General features: G+C 47.9%; 2 protein-coding genes across 2 annotated transcripts; one reads left to right on the top strand and one right to left on the bottom strand.

Annotated features, from left to right (window-relative positions):
- Positions 1-7080: 7080 nt before the first annotated feature.
- On the bottom strand, positions 7081-11717 carry C17H5orf52 (chromosome 17 C5orf52 homolog). The gene is made up of 3 exons (XM_061385374.1): positions 11366-11717; positions 8976-9084; positions 7081-7405 (listed from the first exon to the last, which is right to left on the bottom strand). Exons 1-3 carry the CDS (start codon positions 11638-11640, stop codon positions 7208-7210), a joined length of 582 nt encoding a protein of 193 aa, XP_061241358.1. The 5' UTR covers positions 11641-11717; the 3' UTR covers positions 7081-7207.
- Positions 11718-11728: 11 nt separating this feature from the next.
- DUSP18 (dual specificity phosphatase 18) lies at positions 11729-25558 on the top strand. Its single transcript, XM_061385375.1, has 2 exons — positions 11729-12181; positions 14654-25558. Exon 2 carries the CDS (start codon positions 14724-14726, stop codon positions 15288-15290), a length of 567 nt encoding a protein of 188 aa, XP_061241359.1. The 5' UTR covers positions 11729-12181; positions 14654-14723; the 3' UTR covers positions 15291-25558.
- The last annotated feature ends 499 nt before the right edge of the window (positions 25559-26057 follow it).

Here is a 26057-nt window from a genome sequence, read left to right as displayed (position 1 = left end):
AGATACTTTAAACCTTCTAAAAACAGGTTCCTTAGAAAAGTTAGAAAACTATTAGTATAAGTATAATGGGCTGATTAGAAATTGTATTGGTGAAGGGTTTTTCATTTGTTGAGCCAATGTTTGTTGCTAAGTCTCCATATCCCCTGCCCTTACACACATTAATGAATATATAGAAGAAGTAAGTATTAACCTTTGATATTAATCACGTTAGACCTTAGGCTAAGTAAATTCTTTCCTTAACTAAAACCCACTACACCCTCATCCTATAGGAATGTAACTTTATTTGGGTGGCATCTGTTTTAAGAATAACCACCCCAGGAGAAATAAGTGTCCTGGTTGACTGACCGCTGTCACAAGGAGAGGGTCATAAATTGTCAGCAGGCTCCCTGGCCAGAAGATGATGTAACACCCCTAAGACCTCTGTATACATTTGTATGAAGCACCTGACTTTGATAAAAGTCAGGACTGCTGACCCCGCGTGACTTTTGCATAACATCTCAGTGTATAAAAGTAGACCATGGAAAATAAAGAATTGGGATCAGTTTCTCGAAATACTGGTCTCCCCATGTCGCTCTCTCACTCTGGCTGAGTCTCCATCTGGAGCGCGGAACCCGCCATGCTTACTAATCATGCCTGGGCTTCTAAGATCCGACCGGGGAGGCCTCAGTGTCTCCTCTCCCTTGGGAGAACACCTGCAGCCTACGTAAGTGGTGCAAACTTCTTGTCTTGAAGTTTTATTGGTCTCCCGTGTAAACCAAGCTACTCAGCCTCTTTTCTCCACTGAATTTTCCTACTGAGCTATCCTCATTCTATTACTCTTTACATCTTTAATTAATATCTAATTGAAGCTATTGTATCCTGATCCTTGCCGACGCCGTCCCCGCTTCGAACTCCCTGGATCAGCGGAGGCTGGACCCCGGCAATAAATGGGAGATTTCAACAAATGCTTGGAATATGGAAAAAGGATGCGAGCTCTTACGAGGGCAACAGGTGGAAGCAGTGGCTGAGAAGTCTCTCAGCCAGCTAAACGGGAGGTGGGAGCCAGCTGACTTGAGAGAACCCAAGGAGGCTTCAGGCTCAAAGTCAACAGGTTATGGCAGAGGGTAGGAGCAAGAACAGGGAAGTGAAATGGGGGATTTTATTCCCAACTCAGTGGATATGAGTTTGAGCAAACTCCGGGAGACAGGGAAGAACAGGGAAGCCTGGCATGCTACAGTCCATGGGGTCACAAAGAGTTAGACACAACTGAGTGACTGAACAGCAGATTCCAAACTCGTCTGTGAGCTCACAGGCATTTTGTGCTGATGTTGTTTGTATGCCGCACACATAGTTTCCAGTATCCTTTTGTACCTGCTCAGTTTATAATAAACATAGACTCACATACCACCTTGAGCAGGGGTTGGGGAATAACTGCTCCAACCCACTGCCCCACCGCTCTCTACACTGAAGGTTGCAAAGTGAAGGCAACACTTCTCCCAGGCAGAAAACAGTATGTCTCTTCTCTAAAGAGACTGAATGAAACATCTGAGGCCAGCAAAGGCTGGTGGAGTGGATGTCGGCATCACAGAACAGAGCCCTCCTGACTCTGTTATTTCTGATTCTGCCCCACGCAAAGCTTCCAGTCAGATATTCTCATTCGGCAAAGGCACCAGAGGTAAGCCAAACCTAACTGCATAATGGCAGAGGAAACGTACACTGGCTTGATTAAACAGGGCACTTGCTAAGGGACATAAAGCTGGGAAAGCAGCTGACTTGGGATTTGAACTGAGGCCTTCCTTCCAAATCTGTGCTCTTAGCTACATGCTGTCCTGCCTCCCTCTTAGCTTGTACATCTCTTTCCCTGGGTAAATGGGACACAAACCAGCATATATACCTTTGTGTCTGTGGCCACAAGCTGACCTGGATTTTTCTGGCTCTGCTCAGGGCAGGAGTTGCTCAGCAGATATTTTTGGAGCATCATGTGTGCAAAGCTCTGTGCCACATCTCGGGCTTGAGAACGGAAGTGAAGAGATCAGCCACCTGCACCAACCCCCTCGGAACAGTTGCAGGCGAGAGAGCCGAAGCCCAGATAAAGGTTACTGGGGACACAGGGGGACCCAGCCAAGGCCTGCTCCGGGCTTGGCCCCTCAGCCCTCAGACCCCTGCAGAGTCAGCAGCTGGGTCAGGCTCTGAATTGTAATAACTAGTAGTACTTCCCGCTTCAACAGTGGGCTGGACTGCGATGCGTCCATCGTCTTGTTTGTGCTAGGGGTCCCCAGGAATGAAATGACCCAGACCCTGGCTCACAGAAAGTGCCTTTGAGCAGATCCCAGCTGAGTGCACAAGCATCTGCTGACCCCTTGCGGTCACCATTGGATCTGCACTGGCCTGGCAGCAAGGGCCTAGGTTGCACCTCTGGGACTTTCTGCCCTGGTGACCTCATTTCTCACGTCACTTTCCTACCACTTATCTCGTGGGGTCCTACCTACAATCCCAGCAAGTGAGGAGAGCCAGAATTCCCATTCCCGCTTCACAAACGATTGGCAGCCCCCCGGGATCTAGTCCCAGATCCACCAGTAATTCCTTATCTGACCTTGGCAAGTCAATTCCCCACTCTGTCTCAGCTACCTGTTGATGAAATAAGAGAAGCGGCCTGTTCGAGGCAGCTCTGAGATTTTCCCAGTTCCCCAGACTCTCGGCAAAGAGAAGTGACTTGCTCGAGGTCAGAGTGAATCAGGGCAGAGGCACTCCCAGCGGGCAGGTCACCCCAATTCCCACAGCGGCGGGGGGCAGTGAGGGTGTCACGGCAAACAGGAGAATCAGCTTCTCCACATTTGTGTTCCGACTGTGGGCTGAAGCGCCACATGGGCAGATGGATAAGTGAGTGATGGGTGGATGGATGGGAGGATAGGCGGATGGGACGAACACGTAAGAACTGTGGGATCACTCTTAGCTGCGACTGCTTCCCCTGCTCCCCAGCTATCTGCCCCTACGGTCATCTGCGGAGGCCCCTGGCAGGCTGCCCCACACCCACTTGCTGGGATCTGATGCCGCTGCCCTTGCCTGACACCCTGGAGCTGGGACCTGCCATGACGTCCCAGCATTCTCACCCAAGACTTCCTCCCTGCCGTGTCAGTGACCACATGGTCAACGGTGGTAGCCTGTGAGGAAAGTCAAGGGCCAGGGCTACGTATGGACATCTGTCACAGAGCAGTTCCTGCATCGACAATGGCTGAAATTGAGGGTGGTGCTGGAAATGAAGCTGAGCACCACTGGGGCAGCCGAATGGCAAGGGAAGAGCACGCCTTATGCATCTCACAGCCTGGTTCAAACTGAGCGACTCTGAGCAAGTTTCTTAGCTTCTCTGTGCCTCAGTTTCCTCATCTTAAAAGTGGACATGGGTCTTCCCAGGTGGTCCAGTGGTTAAGAATCCACTTTGCAAGGTAGGGGGCACCAGTTTGATCCCTCGTCTGGGAGGATCCTACATGTCTTGGGACAGCTAAAGCCCACGTGTCCACTACTGAAGCCTGTGTGCCCTAGACATGCTTCACAGCAGGAGAAGCCACCACAATGAGAAGCCCGTGCTCCGCAACTAGAGAGTAGCCCCTACTCTCCCCAACTAGAGAAAGCCCGTGCCCAGCAATGAAGACTCAGAGCAGCCAAAAATAAATTTTTTTTAAAGTGGGCGTGATATCTGAAGAGTACTCTTGTGAACACTGAGGTAGGATATCAATGTCTTGCGTGTAACAGATGCTTGGTAAACAGAAGTTCCCTCCTTTTGTCCCAGGTCATGGAGAAAATCTAAAGGAACCCACTGTGCACTCAGCAAGATTTTTGAACTGGGAAGTTTTTTCCAAGTGCCCTAAAGGAGTGACGTGTATCTAGTGAAAGGGCAGGAGGGAAGGAAATGCCATCAGCGAGAATTAGAGTACACCCAAAACACAAATCCCGCTAAAAGAGTATCATTCATCTGTCCCCTGCCATCAGCATGGTTCTTCAGACACAAAGGATGTTCCACAAAGGTTTCCTGTGGACCAAACTGAAGACATCTTTTCATAGCTAATGGGCAGTGGTCAGGACTCCTGTGTCCTGTTCTCCACTTCCTGGGTGGGCGTGTGCCTCATCCACATCTCTGTAACTCTCCCTCAGCCTGTCCAGCCCAGAATGGGTGACAAGTTCCCCTTAGCCACCTGGCAGAAGGGAGACCTGGAGCTCCTTCCAGTTCTCTGTGAAACAGCCAGTCTCGGGTAACTGACGTCACAGCTGAGGTTCCACATCATCTGTGAACTCATGCTCCCGAGGGGCCCCGCCTCCATTTCTGACTACAGTGACGAAGACTGGGGGCTTATCACATGCCGTTTAGGAGATGGTCTTCACATTAGACAGGCTGAAGGTAGACTTTGTCGCTTACTAGCTGCCCAACCTTGGGCAGGATTCTGGCTCTCTGAGCCTCAATATCTCATCTATAAAGTGGGCTAATAAAATTACCTACTTTGGTGTTGGGAGGATTCAATGACTCATGTTTGAAAACAACTGAGCTCTGTGCCTGAAATATGAGTGCTCAATAAATGTGACTATGTCAGTGATTTTAGTTACGGGAATGGGATGCCAAGGGAGACTTCATTTAAACTAGGAGTTCCACCTGTGTGTGTGTGTTTGTGTGTCCACTGCACTAAAGAATCCCTAAGGCCGTCCTTAACTTCAGGATTCTATTTCTCTAATATCTTCCTATCCGATACTCCTTCATTTCTCTCATTGATTTTCCTTCCCTTTTCTTTTCTCCTCTCTCCACAATTAGGCCACCTAATGCCCACAGGTTCGGCTGACCCCACCCACCCTCTGCACCTACCAGGCTTGGGGATGCCATCTTGTTCTTGCTTTAAGTCAGGAGTCACAAATGACACTTTTTTTAAATTAAGAAAAAAAAAAAAAAACCTCACAGCTCCACCCTCACGCCCACCAGGAGCATCTGCATTGCTGTTCCCTTCTCTCCTTCACTGCTGCTAATGACAATATGATGATTTTCCCTACTACTCGAAAAACTATTTTTATGTAATTAATATATGCTTGCTTGCTTATAAATGCCTAATTTAAAAAGAAAAAAGAACTTGGCAAATTTCTATTAAAAAAAATTAGGGGCCTCTGCAGAATTTCATTACTTCTTGTTCCTTACTTAAATGCAAAATCCTCTGGTTTTTAATGCAAATATGGGAAGATCAAGTCCGCCCGTGAGTTAGTGGTTTATAAAGTGACTTACTAGGTAGACATCCCAAATCTCCCACCCATCTCACTCCCAGGGTTCCCCCAGTCTGCTGGGCCACAGCATAAGACTGCAAAGACCCTCTGCCAAGACCAGCCATCCAGAAGAGAGGAGAAGGGTGGGTGTGGCTGAAGGCTAGACAGGGGTGAGGCTTAGAGAGGCTGCATTAGGGGAAGATTTAGGAGGGGCAGAGTTCTCTGGAGAAAAGAGGAGCTTGGGTGGCTTCGTGGGCCTTCAGAAGACATCAGGATCCCTGAAGCCTTTCTTTCCCCTTTCTAGGTACAGTGCCAGGGAAAAGGACTGTTGTTGAAATGAAACGAATACTCAAAATATAAGAAACACATCAAAATGCTAGCAGTGGTTGGTCTAATGGAAGAGTTTTTGTTTTTGGCAGATGTGGTCATATTGCTTGTATAATAAAACTTAAAGTTTTAAAGTCAATTATTTCAATTAGTTGTGCTTAGCCAAGAAAACAGACAAAAATCTAGAAAAATAAGGTTTTGGCTCCCACTGAAAAGTAGCGTATTCTCAAAGGAAGACCATTAAAAGGGAACACAGAAGCTTCGTGGACACCTGGCTCTCCATCCCTGGATGAGGACTGAGGTCCTTACCTAGCAGCTGTGGTAATGCAGAACGACCACTCCCCGGCAGCCAGGAAACCTGCTTCTAGTTCTCTGCCACTAACTTGCTGTGTGACCTTGGGCAAGTCAAGCCACCTCTCTGGGCCTGTTTCCTCATCTGTAAAGTGAGGGGACCTGGTTAACTTTAGAAAATATGTACCGTGCCCTTACTCTGGGCGCTGTGCTGAAGCTGTTTTTATTAAACAAAGGAATAATCACTTAGAAAACACTGACTGCTCAGTGTTATTGGGCATTGTGGTTACAGAGGTGAACAGATGAGTAACCCGGTCATTGACATATTCACAACATGGTCAGGAAGACAGAGCAAAGAGATGGCCAACCGCACGCTCAGTGCAGAGACACATCAGCACACGAAGGGGAGGCCTCTGCCGGTGGGGTGGAGTGGCACAGAAGAGGCCTGAACTGAATCTTGGGGATCCCTGGCTCTTACTCTCAAAGGCTGTATAGTCTGATATAAGGCTGGGACAAATACCCAAACATCTACCTCGAAAGGCAGAGTGGAGCCACCACTGGTAAGCCAAGTTCAGAGAGAGGGGAACCCATGCGGCTTGGGCTGGGTTGTGGAGGGGCAGGCAGGAGGCAGATGAGAGAAGCTTGTGAGGGGCTGGTGGGGAAATGGCATTGGGATAAACCTTGGAGGGTGAAGAGAACTTCCTCAGAGCCCTGAAGATCATTCTAGATGAGGAGCCTGCAGGTGCAGCTGGGGCAGCGGGCAGGCCAGAACGGCAGGGCTGGCAAGGCTGGAAGCTAACTGAAGGCACTGTGGTGAGAGCCCGTGGAATGATGGGCCCTGGGCTGAGTGCTCCGCAGCCTCACGCCGGTTCTCAGAGGCAGGTTCCCTCACTGCTGCCTCGTTTTTTCACATAAGGAAACAGAGGCTCAGAGAGGTTACAGACTCACAGCTGATGGACGGCAGAAACAGCCCTTAACCCAGGTCTGCCTGATGCCCCACCTTGACTCAACACTGGAATGCCAGGCAGTGGCATTACCAAACCCTTCCCATACAAGGTACCACTGTCCCAGCACACCTGGCCTGGCATTGCACCAAACACGTGGGTACCAGAGGTCAATTCCTGCCTTAACCTTGGAAGCTGGCTCAATTCAGCCCTTTCCACTTGGGCAGCTACAGGACTATCAGGATTGCCTTCACCAGAAAAGGGGGGATGGGACTGGGCAAGAAATAGCAGCATTGCCAAGCGGTTTTGTGCTCCACTGTCCACAGGTCTCATTTATTGCTGTTCTACAATGGTGTAGACTGGCTCACTTCCAGCTTGTCTCCAGTCAGCCTAGCGTCGTCATGGCCCCAGGATGGACCACTCTGCCTTGACTAGGGTGGCTGATTTTTCCTGTTAGGCTGAGGTTTTAATGGGACCTTGTTCCCTCGGATGCTATCCAGGTACTGCCGGATGTTCATGGATTCCCGTCGCCAGCGCCCCAACTTTCTGAGCTGGTCTGTCATGAATTTCTTTTTCAGGTGGTCATACAAGTGGTTCATCTTTTTCTTGGTCTTGTCTGCAGCTCTTATCTTACAAAAAGCAGAGGTGAGATTACTTCACAGTAAGAGAGGGATCTGTGCTGCTGCTACGAGGTGGAAAAGGAGCCAGATGAACTCAGTATTCCATCAATAACTTGGCTCACAGGGAGCTCCATTTCCCTGTTTGTAGAGGGCCTCTAGCCAGCTCACTCCTGTGGTACCTTCTGACAGTCTGCAGCCTCAGAGCCTAACATCTCTGTTCGGAGAGTGGTCAGAAAGAGGGAGGGAAAAGGGTGCATCTTGTAACCCCCTTCCTTAACTCTTATCACTCAGTCCCTATTACTCACTTGGTGCCCCCCACATATTGTCGGTGACACCCCCTATGTCACACTGAACTGGACTTTTTTGGCCACACCACACAGCTTGTGGGATTCTAGCTCCTGGATATGAATTGAACCTGTGCCCTCAACAGTGAAGCACAGAGACCTAACCACTGAACCACCAGGGAATTCCCTACTTATTTCTTCTATTACAATATATTGCCAAAGTCCCCACAGGGCATAGCCATCCCAGTTGAGAACCATGGCCACACATGCAGGGATACCAGCCATTATCCACTGTTCTCAGAGCACTGTTCAGAGGGTTCCCAACACACTAGATATTTGCTGCCCTCCTGGAGGCCCTGAGAAATCAATGGCTGGCCAGAGCCATCTCCTCCCCTAATGGGAGAACTGTGTGTGGGAGAAACACTGCTCTAATTCCACTACACCATGCCACTGGAAGTTTAGCAGAGAGACACTCACACCTCTACTCTTCTTTTGGTCTCGGTGACATTTAAGATCTGCCACCATCTCTTAAATCTTTCCCACTGTTTTCAATGTCAGAATCTCATGGGTCCCTCCAGATTTGGTCCTGGAACATGGAGAGGGGCTCAAAAAAGTCAAGAAGGGTACAGCAGTTTAACTCTGGCCCCCTGCTCTAGTGGAAAAAACGGGCACATTCTCAGAGTCCATCAAGTTCACTAGTCTCTTCCTCATGCCCAAAACACTGCCTGTCCCAAGTGAGCCCTGAAGATGCATTTAATGAATTAATCAGTCAGGGCCTGTGGGATGATGACACTGTGGTTGCTCTCTTCTTCTGAGGGTTTTTGGGTAAGCAGGTCAAACCTTTCTTGTCCATAAGCAAAAAGTAGAAAAATCTCAGTTCTCATGTGGAAAAGTGGGAGATAATCCCTGAAGGTAAAAAAAAAATGACCAAATGGTGTCAATGCCAATTCAAGCTCTAGAAGCAAGACTTGTTTTTACAGGAGATTGTAGGAATACACTCAGGGGCTCCTTAAATAGAAAGGTAATGTGTTTTGAGGGAAAAAAATCCCACAGGAACCAAGAGATGTGGAATCTTCCTTGGCTCCTTTAAACAAGGAATAGCTATGACACTTGGGTGAATCAGTAACCTGAAGTCTCAACTGTCTCCTCTGTAAAAGAGGCTTGTATTAGAACACCTTGATGGCCTCCTACCACTTCTAAGATCTGAAAGCTCCCTCCAAGGTTTCCGGGAGAGTGAAATGAACATGGATCAAGCCACTAACACCCTCTAATGGAAAGGCTTGTGATGACTTTACCTCCATCTCATAGATTCGCTGTGCACTGAGGTTGTCACGTATTATCACCCGAGATAAGTGGCTCTTGGGTAAAAATTTTTTCACTGCTGCTTCACTGGAATTCATTAAGCTGGAGAGGGAGGAGAAGGTGGTACAGGCTTGATGGCTGGGGTCAAGACTAGAACACAACCTGATCTGATGGGATCCCGGGGTAGTGGCTGACCCTTCCTCAAGTTTCTTGGGAGAGGCACTGCCTTGTTCTGTCAGAGGAGCAAGGGAGTAGGCTTAGGTTTCTTCCTGTGGAGTATGTGTGCCTAAGGGGTGTTTCTTGGAAGATGCTGAGAGGAAAATAAAATCCTGAGAAGGATGTAGAAAGGTCAGAGTAATCCATAAAAGAAGTGTCAAGAGGGACTTATAAGTGTCCAAAGGAGCAGTCAACTGAAGAAAATGCAGGATGAATTGGGAGGCAAAGGTCTTAGAGGAAAGAAGCAAAGTCAGAGGGATAAATTTGAGGAGGGTTGGGGAGGGGCACTGTTCAGCCTAGGTCTAAGGGAGATCCCGGTGGGGAAGGTCAAAGGAATCAGGAAAAAAGAGAATAAAATCCCTGGACACAGGTTATGTTGGTTAATTGGGAAATTCTAAGGGAAAAGGGTTTGGGAAAAGTCTAGAAAGGTAAAGAAAGTCTGAAGTGGACAAACACTTGAGGAGACTCTGGAGGGTGAGAAACAAAAGTTGGGATGGGATGGGGTACGGTAAAATGAAGCCAGGTGCTCCAGGCTAAACTAGAGGTAACAATTTGGTTAAAATGAGGAACTGGTCAAAAATGGATAATACCAGGCATTGAGTTTTCACTTTTGATAATTTGGTGACACCATGAAGTGGTTTTGCAACTATATAAATATTTTTTGCTTACTTGAAAATAATTATTCATAATATTTTCTTTCTAAAATTTGGAAACTATTTAAATATACAATAAGGAAGCAACTAAATAAATTGTGATTAGGCCATACAATAAAATACTAAGCAGCTATGGATAAAACAGACATCCACAGTGTAGGGGGGGGGGCGGGGCAAGTTTACAAAATAATAAACTTTTTTGTGACATATTTCCTCTCTACCACTAAAAAAAAAAAAAATGCAAAAGCATGTTGCAGTATGCATTTATGAATAGATCTGAAACAATATACACCACAATGGTAACAGTGATTGTCTCTAGCCATTCATTATGCTCATCTGATTTTTCTATAAGTGTATATTATTCTGATAGGACAATAGTACAATTTTTAAAGGTTAAAACACTTTGAAGGACTAAAAAACTCTTTATCCTAATTCATTTTCAGCCCGTTTGGAACAGTGATTGTCTCCAGATTATTCATTTTGCTTGTCCATCTGATTTTTCTAGAAGTGCATACTATTTTCACAGAAAAAAAAAAGGGGGGACAAATTTTAGAGGATAAAACATTTCGAAGGATTAAAAAAATTTCCCCCTAATTCATGTTCAGCCAGTTTGAAACTGTGCTTTTCTGAATGCTTTTACATCTACAAACAAGTAGAAAGAAACACCCTTTATCTCCCATTTATAATTTTTTCGACAGAAAAGACATGAGGGGATAGAAAAGACTCCTTTAGAGATCAAGATGCTCACAATCAAAAGTCCCCCGAATTCTGCTGGGGGTAAAAAAAAAGCGTAAAATACCTAAAGATACACTAAACAGTTCACCCACTCAATGGTGCACCAAATTACCAATACTTTCTGGGAAGGGGGGCGGGGGGTAGGGGAGATAAAGGCCATGACAGGAAATACTCCCTTTCAAGTAGTAATGATCATTTTGAAACATAAGGCTGCCAGAGCAAGGCCTCTGTGGGAGCCTGGGCAGGGGTGCGGGGTGCGGGGGAGGGTACTCTGAGGGAGTGTGAAATGGAGGAGGCGAGGGGAAGCTGAGGTCTGTGGGGACATGGCCACGGCTGAGGGAACGAACGGCTTTCCCTGGGTCACTGCGGAAAGCAGACTGAGGAAAGCGTCAGGCCTGAGAGAACCTGGGCCTCACCCGGCTGGTAAGGAAGTTCGACTCGGCCCAGGGGGCGCTAGGAACCTTCTGGACAGACGACGTCAATCCTGGGAGACTACAGGCCGGGCCCGGGCGTTCGGAGGATATATGGGTTGAGTTGGGAATCTCAGCCTCCTTCAGAGTCCGGGCTGAGGGCGTTCGGGCTCCGGAGAGGGTGAAGACCTGGACTGGGACATTCAGACTCTCCTGGGGTCTAAGAAAAGCCCCGGCTCTGAGGCGCCCAAGGTTCTGCAGAGCCAGGACCAAGATCCCCGCGGCTGCCTGAGGGAACAGAAGTCTGAGAGAGTTCGGCTTCCCCGGGGGTCCGGGCTCTGACGAACGCTCTGGGTACCCGGGCCGCACCTGAAGAGAACAAGCGGCTGCGCGGTCCGCGGCCGCAGGAAGCAAATCCTCGGCTGGCTCCCTACGTGAGTGTCCCGGCGGTTACTGAGCCTACTGTGCCGGAAGGCCGACGCCGGGTAGGTGCCAGAACTGCTGGTCGCCTGAGGGGCGACAGCACCGGCAACGGGCGAGTCTAGGTTCCATGTGACCGAGGGCCGGAGCTGCTGGCCAACCGCTGAGTTTTCGTCTCCCGCTTTGGCGAGCAACTCGGGAATGGGAGCCTTCTCGGGGTCCATGTTCTTCTGAGCGCGCGCAGACACGGAGTGAGCGCCTGCGCAGATGCGGTGCGCGGAGCACGGCACGTTGCCCGGGAGACACGCAAGGAAGGCGGGACCAGGGGGTGGGGTGGGGTGGGGCGGGCCGTGTGGGCGTAGCCCGGAAGCCTGCGGATGCGGCCGGATTGTCCCTTGGCGACTGCCGTGGCGCCGCCCGGTGCGTTGCCATGGAGACGGGCTGGGCGAGAACTAGTGGGCTGCGGCACGCAGAGCCCGGACCCTACTTTTCGACTAGGACTGCTGGGGTTCCCGCGTGATCGCAGGGCGGTGGCTGGTGAGTCCGGGCCTGGCAGCTCCAGGACGGGGAAAACGAGGCCGGGGTTTCTCCGGAGACCCGGCACGGCGCATCTCTTTCTGCAACAAGGGACCATTGCTATGGAAACCGGAGCCCCTGGCCGGTGGGGACAGTGGCTCCTGGGTCGTGACCGATCTTCTCTGACCCGGAGACGCTCGCCCAAGGTTGCTTCCTGAATGCACTTGCCCTCCCGCCCGCGAGAGAGAGGTAAGACCCCGAGGTCTTGACACAGCGGGCAAATAAGCCCATTCCAACGCCAACTCCCCGGGAAATCTACCTGACTCACTCCTGGAAGTGGCGCCTTTCTCCCGTCAACCCTTGGACTATGTTCCACGTTTTATAACCCAGTATTAACGAAAGCCGCATGGCGTTTGCCCACTTTTCTCTCTAGAAAGATCGGCTGTTTTGAGCCTTGCTTTGTGACCCTAGACAGGTCCTTTTCCCCACTCTGCCTCACTTTCCCCGTGTATAAAATGGAGATATTAACCCCAGACACCGGCTTGCTATGCTGTTTTGTAGGCTGTAGAATTGTGACACTGAGATGCCGCCGAGTCGCTCTTTCTTCCGCTCTCTCCCCCTCAAGTTAAAAGTTCTTCAGATCTTTGGGTCATTTCTTCAGGCGATCTTTGCAACTCTGTAGCCCCAGCCTGAAGTAACTCCGTTTACTCTTCATTCTCATAATGCCCTAGATTTTAACTTACCTAACAACAGCAACAGTAGTTAATTATGTGCCAGGCCCTGTGTTAAACACTTTACATGGATTACCTCATTTAATCCTCACACCATTCTTTTTTTTTTGAAATGTCACATTTAATGTTTTCACCACTGTACTTCAGACCTACATTGTACAAAGTGACCAGTAAGTATGCCACAGTAATTAACCAACCTCTGAGATGTACTTTCACACCAGTGTCTTGGGCTCTTTTGATACTAAACACGTTTCTCATTCAGTTGAATTGAGATGCTGCAGTTGGGTTCTCAGGAGCCTTGTGAAAAAAAAACAAGCATACCACACCATCTTTGTTTAGTAAGTCAGTATTTGTTTCTTGCACAACAAACATTTACTTCATTGAAATTAAACTTCCAAATGTAACTTATTAATAGTCTTCAGGTTCAGCTCAGATCACTCAAGATGCAAATTCTCTGCTAAATCCAGATAACAATAATTTTAGCAGTTAATCATCCATAACACACACCAAGGTCTTTCTCCTAGAGCACTTTTAGGTATTCATTGTACAGGTGAAAAATGATCTTCAATTTTCTTCTCTTTTTAATCTAAAAGTTGGAAGGGAAAAGATTTTTTAGGGTGGGCACTATTATCCCTATTGCTCAACTCTGTTGCACCCATAATTGCCTGTTTAATGTCTGTCTTTCCCATGAGACTTTGAGTTCTGTGAGAGAGGGGGCCATGGCTGTCTTGTACATTTCAGTATCCCCAGCACCTACCACAGTGCCTGATAAGTGTTTCTTGATTAGCATGAAAATGACTTTCCTCTCATCACTATCCTCACCTTCCAGAGCAGTGTCTTCTCACCACACATTTTGTCCCTGTAATGAACGGCAGCCTCCCCTAATTCCTGTTGCCCGCTGGGCACTAGTTTTGGGGGCCTTCTGTCCACTTCTCTCTGAGTTTTCAGGTGATGAGGCTCCAGAACATCCCTTAGCATTTGGGCTTCCAGTTGGTTGAGGGTCGGGCTTTTCCTCTGCCCCTGGTAGCTCAGACTGTAAAGAATCTGCTTTCAATGCAGGAGATCCAGTTTGATCCCTGGGTAGGGAAGATCCCCTGGAGAAGGGAATGGCTACCCACTCCAGTAATCTTGCCTGAAAAACATAGACAGAGGAGCCTGATGGGCTACCGTCCTTGGGGTCTCAAAGACTGAGTGACTTTCACTTCACGTAAGACTTTCAGAACAAACCAGTCCCATCTGCCCTACCTACCTGGGGTGAGCCTATTGCACTGGACTCTGGGGGTACTGGCAGGTAGGATTTGTCTAGGCAGCCTTTGACCTTCCTCTCTAGCAGCCTAAGAACCACCCTCACCTCCAGCCAGCTCCTCTCCCGAATTCTAGAGAAACATGGCCAGAGATCCCATCTTTTCCAGAAAATCTCTCGGGAGGCAGAGTCTTGGTTGTTGGAGTCATTTCTTCATTCAGCAAATATTTTTAAGCACCTGCTTGTGGGAACATGCAGCTTGGCACTGGCGATATAGTAGGAACAAAGGCAGAAACAGTGATAAACCATGAGAACTCACACACAGGGCATGGCAAAAGCACATCTTCAGGAAATGTTAGGAAGGAGGGCACCTGGGACCTGCCTGGAGCTGGTATTTGATCACGTGTAGGGAGGGGTATAGTCCCAGAAAGTTTCCCTCAGGAAGTGGCTCTTGGCCAAGATCCCAATGCTCAACAGTTCTCTGCTGAATGGGACAGACTAGGACTTGCCAGGCTTGTAAGGAAAGGGGGTTCTGGACTGAGAGCAGGAAGGGCCCTAGAACAGAATAGGACTCAGCCCAGCCGAGGCCCTTCAGGACATGAGAAAGGTTAAAAGCGGGGTGGAGAGATGGGCAGGGAGCCAGGCCACAAGTGACCTTGACAGCCACACTGAGGGGCCCCACTGAGTTATATGAAGCAGGGGGCCCTGAACTGGGGCTCCTCATCTGTCTCCTCTCCCTCCCTGCAGTTTTCCATGGACACAGCCTAGCAGGAAGAGGGCGCCTTTATGTCTCACGGGCCGCTGACCCACTGGCCTGATGACAGCATCCCCGTGTGCCTTCCCAGTTCAGTTCCGGCAGCCCTCGGTCAGCGGCCTCTCACAGATCACCAGTAGCCTGTATATCAGCAGCGGGGTGGCCGCCAACAACAGGCTCATGCTCTCCAGCAACCGCATCAGCACGGTCATCAATGTCTCAGTGGAGGTGGTGAACGCCTTGTACGAGGACATTCACTATGTGCAGGTGCCCGTGGCCGACACGCCCACCTCGCGGCTCTGTGACTTCTTCGACCCCATCGCAGACCACATCCACAGCGTGGAGATGAAGCAGGGCCGCACCCTGCTGCACTGCGCCGCCGGCGTCAGCCGCTCGGCCGCCCTCTGCCTCGCCTATCTCATGAAGTACCACGCCATGTCCCTGCTGGACGCCCACACGTGGACCAAGTCCTGCCGGCCCATCATCCGGCCCAACAACGGCTTTTGGGAGCAGCTCATCCACTATGAGTTCCAGCTATTTGGCAGGAATACCGTGCACATGGTCAGCTCCCCTGTGGGCATGATCCCTGACATCTACGAGAAGGAGGTCCGTCAGATGATGCCACTCTGAGCCATTCCGCCAGCACGTGCCCCAGGGTCACTGATCTTCCACCAAGATCTGTGCTCAGACACCCTCCTTTTGTCAATACAGGGAAACCAGGTGACACCTTTTATAAGGGCAAGGGAAAAGGAAGCTGCGTAAGCTCTGAGTCTTATCGTTCACATCTTTAAAGAGTCAGCTTACTACGTGTAAGATGGGGAAGATAAGTTTTCTCCCCAGTGAGTGACAGGTCATGGCTGCTGACCAGAGGGGAGGGTGAACCAGCTGGTGCCCAGGTCAAGTGGACCAGCGCCCAGTGCACGTGGCAAGTCTGGAATCCTGCAGTCTTCCCCATGACCAACTAACTAACTGAATAAGTCTAATTAACTAACAATAAGATAACTAACTGAATGAGTCTTTCACAATTCCACCTCATTCTTTCGAACCCAACGCCAGCCTTAAGCATCATGGCACCTCCTGTGCTTCTCACGGTTTAGGTGCCAACCTACTGGATGAGTAGCCTTCAAGCAGTGTTCCAGAAACTCTGGGAGCCCCAAGGCAACCCTGCTTTCACCTTTAGCCACCACTGGCCAAGTCTGGTTTTCTGGATGGATTGGACTTACACATAAGATAGTTTTCAAAGGATGCATTCTGTTGTGTTAAATTTTTTTTAACATTTTTTTTTATTTGAGCACTGCTCTACACGGCAAGCTCTTCTCCAGCTTTTGATGAAAGGTGGCATTGGTCTCTGTTTCGGGGCACGTGTTGGAGAGCAGGCCTGACGTCAGGCCTCAGCCCAGAAGGCTGGAGCTGTGAACCGAAATGCAGCCTTGTCACCTCCTGCTCATGTGACCTGCGGCCTCATGGAGCCTGAGTTTCCTCATCCCAGTGATGACAGCCCTTTCCTCTTAGGGTCGTCGTGAGGATCAGTGCTTCCTTAGCGCAGTGCCCCAGCGCGTGGTAGGTGCTTGTGTGACCAGCCGCTCTCCGCACGAATGATGCCCTGGCCCCACTGGCCCGGGTCTGAGAGTCATCCTCACAACAGCAGCTCCCTGCATCTGTGTACAGCCCCTTATTGCTCAGAAAGTGCTCTTTCCAAAAGTTGTCCTACATGGGGAAAAAACGGTTTCAGTCTTCGCGCACCCCTGCCTTGCAGGAGGCCTAGATATCAGAGCCTTTTCAGGTTTCCCACTGTGTTTATCCCCCATGTCACCTGGGAGTCCTAGAACAAGGAGCACACATCCGGCTTCTCCCAAAGGGCCTTGTTTAGATCACCGGCCATGAGAGCCAGCCCTGGCCTAGCTGGCTGCTGGGGTCCACGGGGGCGTGTGCCAAAGGGATGAATAAGCAAACCTCACCTGAAGGTCCTGAAATCCAGGGTGGGTCCAAGGTGTGCAAGGATCTGGGTCAAGACCAGCTATTCTAACCCAGAGGTTTTCAGACCGAAGGACAACTGCTCCATCTGGGTCCAGAGCCCGGTGGAGGCCAAACACGCCTTCTCTCCACGCCCACCCCTCCCCTGCTTTCACAAAGAGCCTGCCCACAGGTGTCATTTGAGGGTCGGGGGAGACCCGTCTCATTTTCTCGAAGGATAAACAGACCCACAAACACCAGAGCTGGTGTGGCGAGGCCCCCACAAAGCAGAAGAAACCCATCTGAAAGAAACCCAGGTGGAAAATTTCGTTGAAAGCATTTTTTTTTTTTATGAGAAGTTTATTTGGGTCTATTTTGTTTCAGGTTCTAAAATGGTTAAATCAACATACCATAAAAGTAACTGTGTCCTGTGTAAGGTTCTATGTGTTTTAACACGTTTGTGTCACTACCTCCACAATCAGGATGCAGAGCAGTTCCGTCCCCTCAGAATTCCCTTATGCTGGCCCTTTGCCCCACCCCAGCCTCTGGCAAACCCGTCTCTGTTCTCCATCCGTACAGATTTGCCTTTTCCAGAAGCTCACATACATAGGTCATAGCGGGTGTAGCCTCTGGAGACGCTTCTTTGAGTGTGTCTGAGGCTCACACGTGTTGCCTTTCGTGGCCGTGTGCTTTTCCTTTGCACGGGTGTGCCAGGTGTCTTACCTTCACCTACTGAAGGATATTTGGCTTGTTTCCAGTTTTTGGCAATTTTGAATAAAACTGCTACAGATACTTGTGTTTAGGTTTCTATATGAACAGAAAATTATCTAAGGTATGTACCTAGGAGTGAGATTGCTCAGTCATATAGTAAAGGTTTAACTTTAAAAAACCACCAGATTTCCAGAGTATCTACTTTTTTGCCTTCCACTATGAGATCGGTTCCTCTCCGGTCTTTGGAACGGCCAGTGTTTTTTATTTTAGCCGTTCTTACAGGTGTGTGGTGTTAACTCCTGTGATTCTGATTTGCACTTCCCATGTGGCTGATGATATTAAGCCTGTTCTTGTGTGTTTAATTGCCTTCCATGTTCCCTCTTTGGTGAAGTGTCTATTCAATGATTTTACCCATTTTTAAATTGAGTTGTTGTCTCACCATTGAAGGTTGGGAATTCTTTGAATATTCTGGATTGTTGTTGTTCAGTCATTAAGTCGAGTCTGACTGTTTGCAACCCCATGGACTGCAGCACAGCAGGCTTCTCCTGAAGTTTGCTCAAGTTCATGTCCATTGAGTTGGTGGTACCATCCAGCCATCTCATCCTCTGTCACACCCTTCTCTGCCTGCCCTCAATCTTTCCCAGCATCAGGGTCTTTTCCAAGAGAGTCATCTCTTCACATCAGGTGGCCAAAGTATTGAAGCTTCAGCTTCAGCATCAGCCCTTCCAACAAATATTCAGGGTTGATTTCCTTTAGGATTGACTGGTTTGATCTTCCAGTCCAAGGGACTCTCAAGAGTCTTCTGGATACAAGCCCTTTATCAGATATGGATCTGTAAGTATTTTCCCCCTAATCTAGCATGTCTTTTCTAGCTGCTCTTTAAAGTGTCTCCTGCAGAGCAGAAGTGTTATATGTGGATGAAGTGCTACTTTCCAGATTTTCCTTTATGGATTATTGTTTTGGTGCCACATCTAAGAACTCTGCCTAACCTCCTATCACAAAGATTCTCTCTAGTGTTGCAGAGTTAAAATTTTCTCCTTATTTCCGTGATCCTTTTGTATAAGGTGTGAGGTTTAGTTTGAGGTTCGTATTTTTTCATATGGGTGTTTGATGGTTTCATCTGTTTGTTGGAGGCTGTCCTTTCTCCTCCACTGAGCTGCCTTTACAGGGTCTGTTTTTTATGCTCCTCATTCAGTGTGATATATGTGTCTCTCTCTCTTTACCAATACCACATTATCTTGATGATTGTAACTTTAGAGTGAGTCCTACGGTATTCTTACTCTTAGAGAAGTGTCCATTATTTTACCGTTCACTATGATGTTAGCTATAGGCGTTTTTGTAGTTGCCGTGTATTAGATTAAGGAAGAGTTGGGAAGTCTTCTCTTCTGTTTTCTGGAAGAGATATATGGATGGGTGTTTCTTTAAATGTTTGGTAGGCTTCTGCAGTGAAACTGTTTGGGCCTGTAGATTTTTTTTTTTCAAAAGGATTAACAGTGAATTCAATTCCACTAATAGTTAAAGGATTAATCAAACTGTTTCATCTTTGGTGTGTTTTGGTAGTTCGTGATTTTCAAGGAATAGATTCATTTCATCTAATGGATCCAGTTTATGCACGTGGGGTTGTTCATAGTATTCCCTTAATATCCTTAGTGTCTGCAGAGTGACATCACATTTTCATTCTCCAAACTGATTGTTTGTCTTCTCTATTTCTTTGTTAGTCTAGCTAGATGTTTATCAACTTAAAGAATCTTTTTAAAGAATAACCTACCTTGTGTCTTTAATTTTCTCTATTGTTCTTCCCTTTTCTATTTGACTGATTTCTGTTATTTGTTATTTTCATAGTTCTTCTTACTTTGAGTTTATTTTTCTCTTTTTTCTAATTTCCTAAGGTGGAAACTTAGATTATGGATTCGAGAGCTGCATCCCACAAAGTTTTACATGCTGCATTTTCATTTTTGTTCATTTCAAAACATTTTTTAGTTTTCCTTGCAATGTCCTCTTTAACCCGTGTATTATTTAGAAGTGTGTAGTTTAACTTGTAAGTATTTGGAAATTTTACCACCATCTCTGTTGTTGGTTTCTAATTTTAAATACTGTCTAGGTCAGAGACCATAATATTGTATGATTTCATTCCTTCTAAATTTGTTGATGTTTACTTAACAGTGTAGGATATGGGCTGTCTTGGTGAATGTTTCCTATGCACTTGGAGAGGGGGAGATGGTTATTTGGGATAGAATGTTCAGTAAGTGTCAGTTAGGACCAGTTGATGGATGGTGGTTTTCTGTTTCCTTGTCGTATTGATTACTGAGAGAAATGTTGAGGTATCCAACTAAGATTGTGGATTTGTGTACATCTCCTTTCAATTCTATTAATTTTGTTTCATGTATTTGAAGTTTTCTTGTCCGGTACATACATACTTAGATTTGTTACATCTTCATGGTGAACTCACTCTTGTATCAACATGCGGTGTCCCTTTTCCTTCTTAATTTTCTGAAGTCTATTGTCTGACATTAACATAACCACTCCAGCTTTAAGTGGTATTTGCATTATATATCTTTTCACATCCTTTTACTTTTAACCTAAAGTGTGTTTCCTGTAGACAGCATTTGGCTGGGTCTTTTTTTTAATTTATGTCTTCAATTTGTCTCTTAATTGGTGTGTTTAGGCCCAAATTATTGCTATTTGGGTTTAGGTCTACCATTTTATTGTTTTCTGTTTATCCTTTCTGTTTTTTTATTCCTCTGTTTCCCTTTTCATGCCTTCTTTTGGATTACTAGTATTTTAAAATTATTCCACTTTAATTTTGTATAGTTTTTTCCAGAGGTTGTACTAGAGATTTTAACATACATACTTAACTGTTTGTAATCTACCTAAATTAGTATCTTACTACCTCTCACTGGTATTCATATTGGATAGTGTATTAGTTTTCTCTTGCCACCATAAGAAATTACCACAAACTTAGTGGCTACAAACAATACCTATTTATTACTTCACGATTTATGTAGGGCACAAGTCTGGTCGGGCTTCACTAAGTCTTCTGCTCGTGTGTAGGGCACAAGTCTGGTCGGGCTTCACTAAGTCTTCTGCTCGTGTGTAGGGCACAAGTCTGGTCGGGCTTCACTAAGTCTTCTGCTCGTGTATGTGCTCAGCCGTGCCCGACTCCTTGCCACCCTATGGTCTGCAGCCCTCCAGGCTCCTCTGTCCATGGGACTCCCAAGGCAAGAGTACTGAAAGGTTGTTGCTGAAACACAAAAGAGGTCAGGATTCTTGGCCTCCGGAGGAAAAGAATTCAATCCGGGGCCAGAGACGAGGCTTGATCGCTCAGAGCTTTTGTGTAATAAAGTTGTATTAAAGTATAAAAGAGAGAAAGCTTCTGACATAGACCTCAGAAGGGGGCAGAAAGAATACCCCCGTGCTAGTCTTTAGCTGGATGTTATATAGCTACTAGCAGTCCCCTAATTTAAAAAAAATGAAATGTCTCAAAACTCAGAGAATGGCACCAGGCCCCTCACCTACAAGATGCATTTTGAGATAATCTTGGCATCTGATGAGTCATCCCGGGCCATAAAACGATTGACTTGATTCTTGAAGAAAGGCAGATTCCCATACAAATAAATTGTTTCATTAACAGATTAGGAGAACAATGAATGAGTATAACATACTGGTTTGTCAAGTCGGTTCTGAGCCTTCAGGCAAACCAACTTGAAGACAGAGTCTGGGATAAATGCATAGCACATTAACATAGCTTAAGACAAACATTTCCATAAGAAAGATGCACTGGTTAGCTCAAGGTTTGAGAACGGTTAAGTTCCGGTGGAGCCATAATCTCATTATGGCAACACAGAATTTTAAGAGAAACCTTGTTAAATTTGTATAGAGAAGGGGAAAAAATGTAACACGAGTTTGTTTCCTCCTGCCCTTTGAGAGAGAAATGTCTGACACTTGCAGCCTATTTCCTCCATTTGGAGACCCCTGGCCTTCCTGCCTGTTACCCTCTCAATACTAGAGTGGGTTGCCATTTCCTCCTCCAGGAGATCTTCCCATCCGAGGGATTGAATCTGCGCCTCCTGCACTAAGGTAGATTCTTCACCCTGAGCCACTGGGGAAGCTCGAGGCTTCTGCTTTGGGTCTCACAAGGCCAAAATCAAGGTGTTTTGTCAGGCTGAAACCGTGTGTGTTTTGTTTTGTTTTGTTTAACTGGAGGCTCTGGGAAAAGATTCTTCTTCCAAGCTTATTGACACTGTTACCTGAATTCAGTTCCTTGAAGTTGAAAGCGACCCCATTTCCTTCCTATCAGCTGGGGGCTGCTCTGTGCTCCTAGAAGCTTCCTGCATTCCTTTCCACAGTAGGAGGATTGTTGAATCCTCCTCAGGCTTTGAACACCTCTGACTTTTCTTCCTGTCACATCTCTGAATCCAGTCAGACAGCAATCTCTGCCTTTAAGGATTCATGTGATTAGACTAGGCCCACTCAGTAACCCAGACAGTCTGGATTTTAAAGTCCATAACCTCAATTACAACTGCAGAATCTCTTCTATCATGTAAAGTATCGTTCACACTTTCCAGGCAAACGGGCATTTGGCAGAGGTGGATATCCTGCTGATTGTAGCTAGTTTTCTACTGACCTGTCTTCAAGTTCACAGATTTTCCTCTGTTGTTCTGCTACTAGGACCATCCAGTATATTTTCAAATTTTGATTGATGTATTGTCTTAGTTTAAAATTTTTTAATTGGTGATTTTCTGTATCTCCTATTTTTCTCTGCTGAGACTTTCTGTCTTTTTATTTCTAAGGTCCTTTTCTGATAAGTCCAACATTGGGGTCATCTCAGTGTTTAGACTCTCCTGGTTCTTGGTATGTAGAGTAGCTTTGGATTGTGTCCTGGGCATTTTGAATTATTACTATATTTTGAGACTCTAGGTCTTGGTTAAATCCTATGGAAAATGTTGAGTCTTTGTTTTAGGAGGCAGTTGATCCATTTAGGATCATTTCCGGTCTTTGTCATCTGGGCCGTTAAAAACGAGAACAGCGTTAAAGTGGAGTCTCTTAATGCTAAAACCCACGTCACCAAACCGAGACTTGGTAATAGTTTCAGCTCTTCCAGAAATGGAATATTAAACCAGTCAATTTGTATCACCAGATCAGCACAAGTTAGGTAATCAGCCTGATAGACTCTGGCCATCCCGTAAGGAAAGTAGACTTGCAATAACCAAAGCCATTTTCAGCCTGGAATAGCTTCCTTGTGCCTGCTCCCTCCTGCCCCTAAAAGTCCCTCAGAAGGGGCCTCGGGGCCCCTTCTGTTTGCTAGATGGATGCTTCTCAATTCATGAATCACTGAATAAAGCCAACAAGATTTTAAAAACTTACTCAGCTGAATTTTTTTTAAACAGTGCTAGAGTTCGATGGTCGGTTTTCTGAACTTTTGCAATGTTAGGTCAAATCTGTCCTAAGCTAGTGCCACCCAGGGGCCAGCCTGAAATCTGAGTGGTCTGCCCAGTAGTGTCGAAGTCACTGGGATGCCGTTTGGGGTCAGATCCACACACGTGAGCCTGTGGGATCCATTTCTCAAGCCTCCCGCTCTCCGTGAGTTCTCCCAGGCTCTCCAGTTTTCAAGGCCGCCCTTCCCCTGGTCCTCCAGCTAGAAACTGGGGCTTTTAGTCTCCCTGCCCTGCTGCATGCCTCCTGTGACCGAGTGTGCTCCGGGGCCAGGTGACAGGACAAAGAGAGGAAAAACAGCAAGGGGACTCCTGCCCACCACACATGCCTTCAACCACAGTTCTTTGGGTCAGAACGAGTTCCCCTGAGCTTTAAGTGTTTCCTGGCTTCCACCGCCCGGTTTCCACTTCACGTGAGGCTTGCGCAGGGATGGCACTGTATAAGGGGGGGAAAAAAAAGAATGAAGAAGGGGATTTCTGTCCTGAAGAGTCCTCAGACCAGGAAGACAAGGCTGCTCTTGAAGGCCTTTCTTTCCATGTCCATTGCACAGTCCCAGGATTCACGCTGCCTCGGAGACCAGGCCAGCAGATAACAGGGCAAAAAGCAAAACAGGAGACTCGTCATCAGACTTTTATATCCCAAATTCTGGTTTCCTCTCCTAGTCCACCTGCTACCACTTCTTTTTGAGAGTCCTCAGAGAGCTGCTTCCTGCATTCCATCCTGGGTTGTTAGTTGCATTCAGAGGAAGGACAGACTATATTTACTCAGTCTTAGAACTGGAACCCTCAGAAATGTGTTTTTAAAAATAAAGGCTCATTTGTGGAAAAACGAAAATACAGTGCATCTACAATACGATCCTCAAGTCAGCACTTTGGTGTTGTGGTATATTCCTTCTTTCTATATAATTTTTGTTCATCATTGAGAAGATATTCGAACCTCTTTTTTAAGTTATTCTTTTAATATTCAGGATGGGATATGGCAGGAAGGATTTCACATCCTAAGTGGGAGATGTTGGGGTTGAGAGGTCCTGAGAGGGTCCAAGCCCACAAATCTTTCTAGACTTCCTTTGGCAAAATACCAGTAATGCCTTTTCCCTGGAGAAAAAAATGTTCTGCTGGCGGAGTTGGGGAACACCCAGCAGACACCTCATGTGAATCGGGCAGACCCCACACACCCCTATAACCTCACACCCTGGCTCTGTGGTTCACAGCAGAGTGGGAAGCAAGGAGTAGCAGAACCCCAAGAATTAGGGGGTGAAGACCACACCTTGCTTTTCCATCTCTGTGCAAGATAGTTGCTATAACCTGAATGTGTCTTCCTAAAATTCACATGTTGAATTTAGGCTTTTGGGGGGTAATTAGGCAATGAGGTCATCAGAGTGGAGCCCTCATGAATGGGATTATTACCTTTATAAATGGAGCCTGTGACCCAGAAGCGGCCCTCACCTGACCATGCTGACACCCTGGTCTCAGACTTCCAGCTCCAGAACTGGGAGCAATACGTTTCTGTTCACAAGCCACCTGTCTACGGCATTTCGTTACAGCAGCTGGACGGACTGCGGCCATCTCTTTGGGCTTCCGTTTTCTGTATATGTAAGGGCTGAACGGGACCACCTGGGAGACTTGGCAGAGGTGCGAAGGGTTGCTGGTTCATCTACTGGCAAGCTCGCTTCAGCTGATTTGATGTTGGGCTACAGCATAAGAAGCATGGACAAGGGTCCTTCCGCCAGAGAAAGTTTCAACATGTAAAGAGAAGTGCCCAGCCCAGGCAACAAGAGCTGCCTGGTGGTGTTGACAGGAGGCAGGAGGCACATGGTGGCCATGGCGGTCAGGAGGGCGCAGATGGAAGCTGAGATGCCGGGAGGCCATGACCAGAAGTGTTTGTTGTTCCATCGTGGTCCTTGCGCGATCGGAACCTCCCATGGTGCACCGCGGTATTCCGTGTCATTTCCCGGAAGTATTCACCACTGAGCCGGAACAGTGTGATGGTCGGTTCCTGGCATCCCTGAGCTGATTTGGGAGCAAGAGTCCTCGTTTGCCCTGGCCCCCTGGAATGAGAATCCAAGGCCCCCCTGCGGAGGGTGGGCAGGGGCCCCCTGGCAGCTGGGGCTGAGACAAGGCAGCCGCTTTGTTCTGAATCCACAATGGCAGGATGCCCAGCACAGAGCCAGCTTCCTCCAAGGCAGGGCAAGGGGGTGGGAGCCAGGCCAAGGGCATGCCCTGGGGCCCTGGGTGAGCAGGGGAAGCCTGCGAGGCGGGAGCACACAGCACGGGAAGCCTTGGGAGAGGAACTGGGAGGCGCCTGGAGTGAGCCCGTCTGCTCACATGGCTCAAGGACCTAGTAGGTTTGTGAAATAAAATTCACACCCTATGTCAAGACAGGAAAAAGCTCAAGACAGTACACTCTCCTCTGCCTTTCCGACCTCCCCTCTCCCCACACTGCATTCTGCATCTGCATGTACCCATCGACCAGAACATCCCACCAGCAGGAATACCTGCTCAACCACAAAGAGCAGAATTTCTCCCAGCATCAAGACAATGCCTCAAAAGATAACACTCTTTCTTGAAACTTGTAAGGGATCACATGATCCACCAGGGCGACGTTTAGACCCGGATTATGTAAACTGTCATTTGATGTACAGCCCCCCCCCCCCCCCCCGCCCTCCCCGCGGTCTCAAAAATACTTACATAACTGTTCCCTGACTTCTAACGGGCAGAACAATTCTCAGAGCTTTCTGAGATGCTCTTCCCAGGTTACAGTCTTCAAACTCAGTGCAAATAAAATCTCTCATTTCTTTCTTAGATCGACTGGTTCATTTTTCATCCAGTCTCAGCCACTATCGCTAAGCACTTGCCCCATATTAGCCCCTGCAGCCTCCCAGAGCCAGACAGGCTCGTGAGGCTCTACCCCCACCACCCCCCACCCCTTAACACACAAGAGGCACAGGAAGGGAAAACCCCTGCCCAGGGTCACACGGCTCAGACATGCCAGGGCTGGGGTTCAAACCCAAGTCTGACCCCTGCTTTTGACTGGTATCTCCCGCCTACTCCATCCACGCCGGGTTATGTGCTGGTGCTGGGGAGACGGCGGTGAGCAGACAGCTCGGTGACAAACCAGTTCTGAGAGCGGGATGTGCTGGCGGCCCTGCCTGGAGAGGTGCAGGGAGCTGGGGTGACCTTCAACTGTGGCTGTCAACCCAGACTGGCGTGGGGTGGGGAAGGGTGGGGTAGGGAACCTCCCCCAAGGAAGGTGACATCTGTCATCCCGAGAAGGCTTCCCAGCTGGCACTAGGTACAAAGA

The sequence above is a fragment of the Bos javanicus genome, chromosome 17, assembly GCF_032452875.1.
Source record: "Bos javanicus breed banteng chromosome 17, ARS-OSU_banteng_1.0, whole genome shotgun sequence".
NCBI lineage: Eukaryota > Metazoa > Chordata > Mammalia > Artiodactyla > Bovidae > Bos > Bos javanicus.
The sequence above is the reverse complement of the archived record's forward strand: the minus strand, read 5'-3'. Positions and strand labels throughout refer to the sequence as shown.

Bases quoted from the DNA above. Each gene is read 5' to 3' on its own strand.
- C17H5orf52 (XM_061385374.1), bottom strand. From the start codon at position 11,640: ATGGACCCCGAGAAGGCTCCCATTCCCGAGTTGCTCGCCAAAGCGGGA. The intron at 9,085-11,365 runs GTGCGGCCCGGG...CTCCCTCTCCAG, and splicing joins CAGCCGCTTGTTCTCTTCAG to CTTAATGAATTCCAGTGAAG. The intron at 7,406-8,975 runs GTAAAGTCATCA...GCTTTTTGTAAG, and splicing joins AGCGAATCTATGAGATGGAG to ATAAGAGCTGCAGACAAGAC.
- DUSP18 (XM_061385375.1), top strand. From the start codon at position 14,724: ATGACAGCATCCCCGTGTGCCTTCCCAGTTCAGTTCCGGCAGCCCTCG.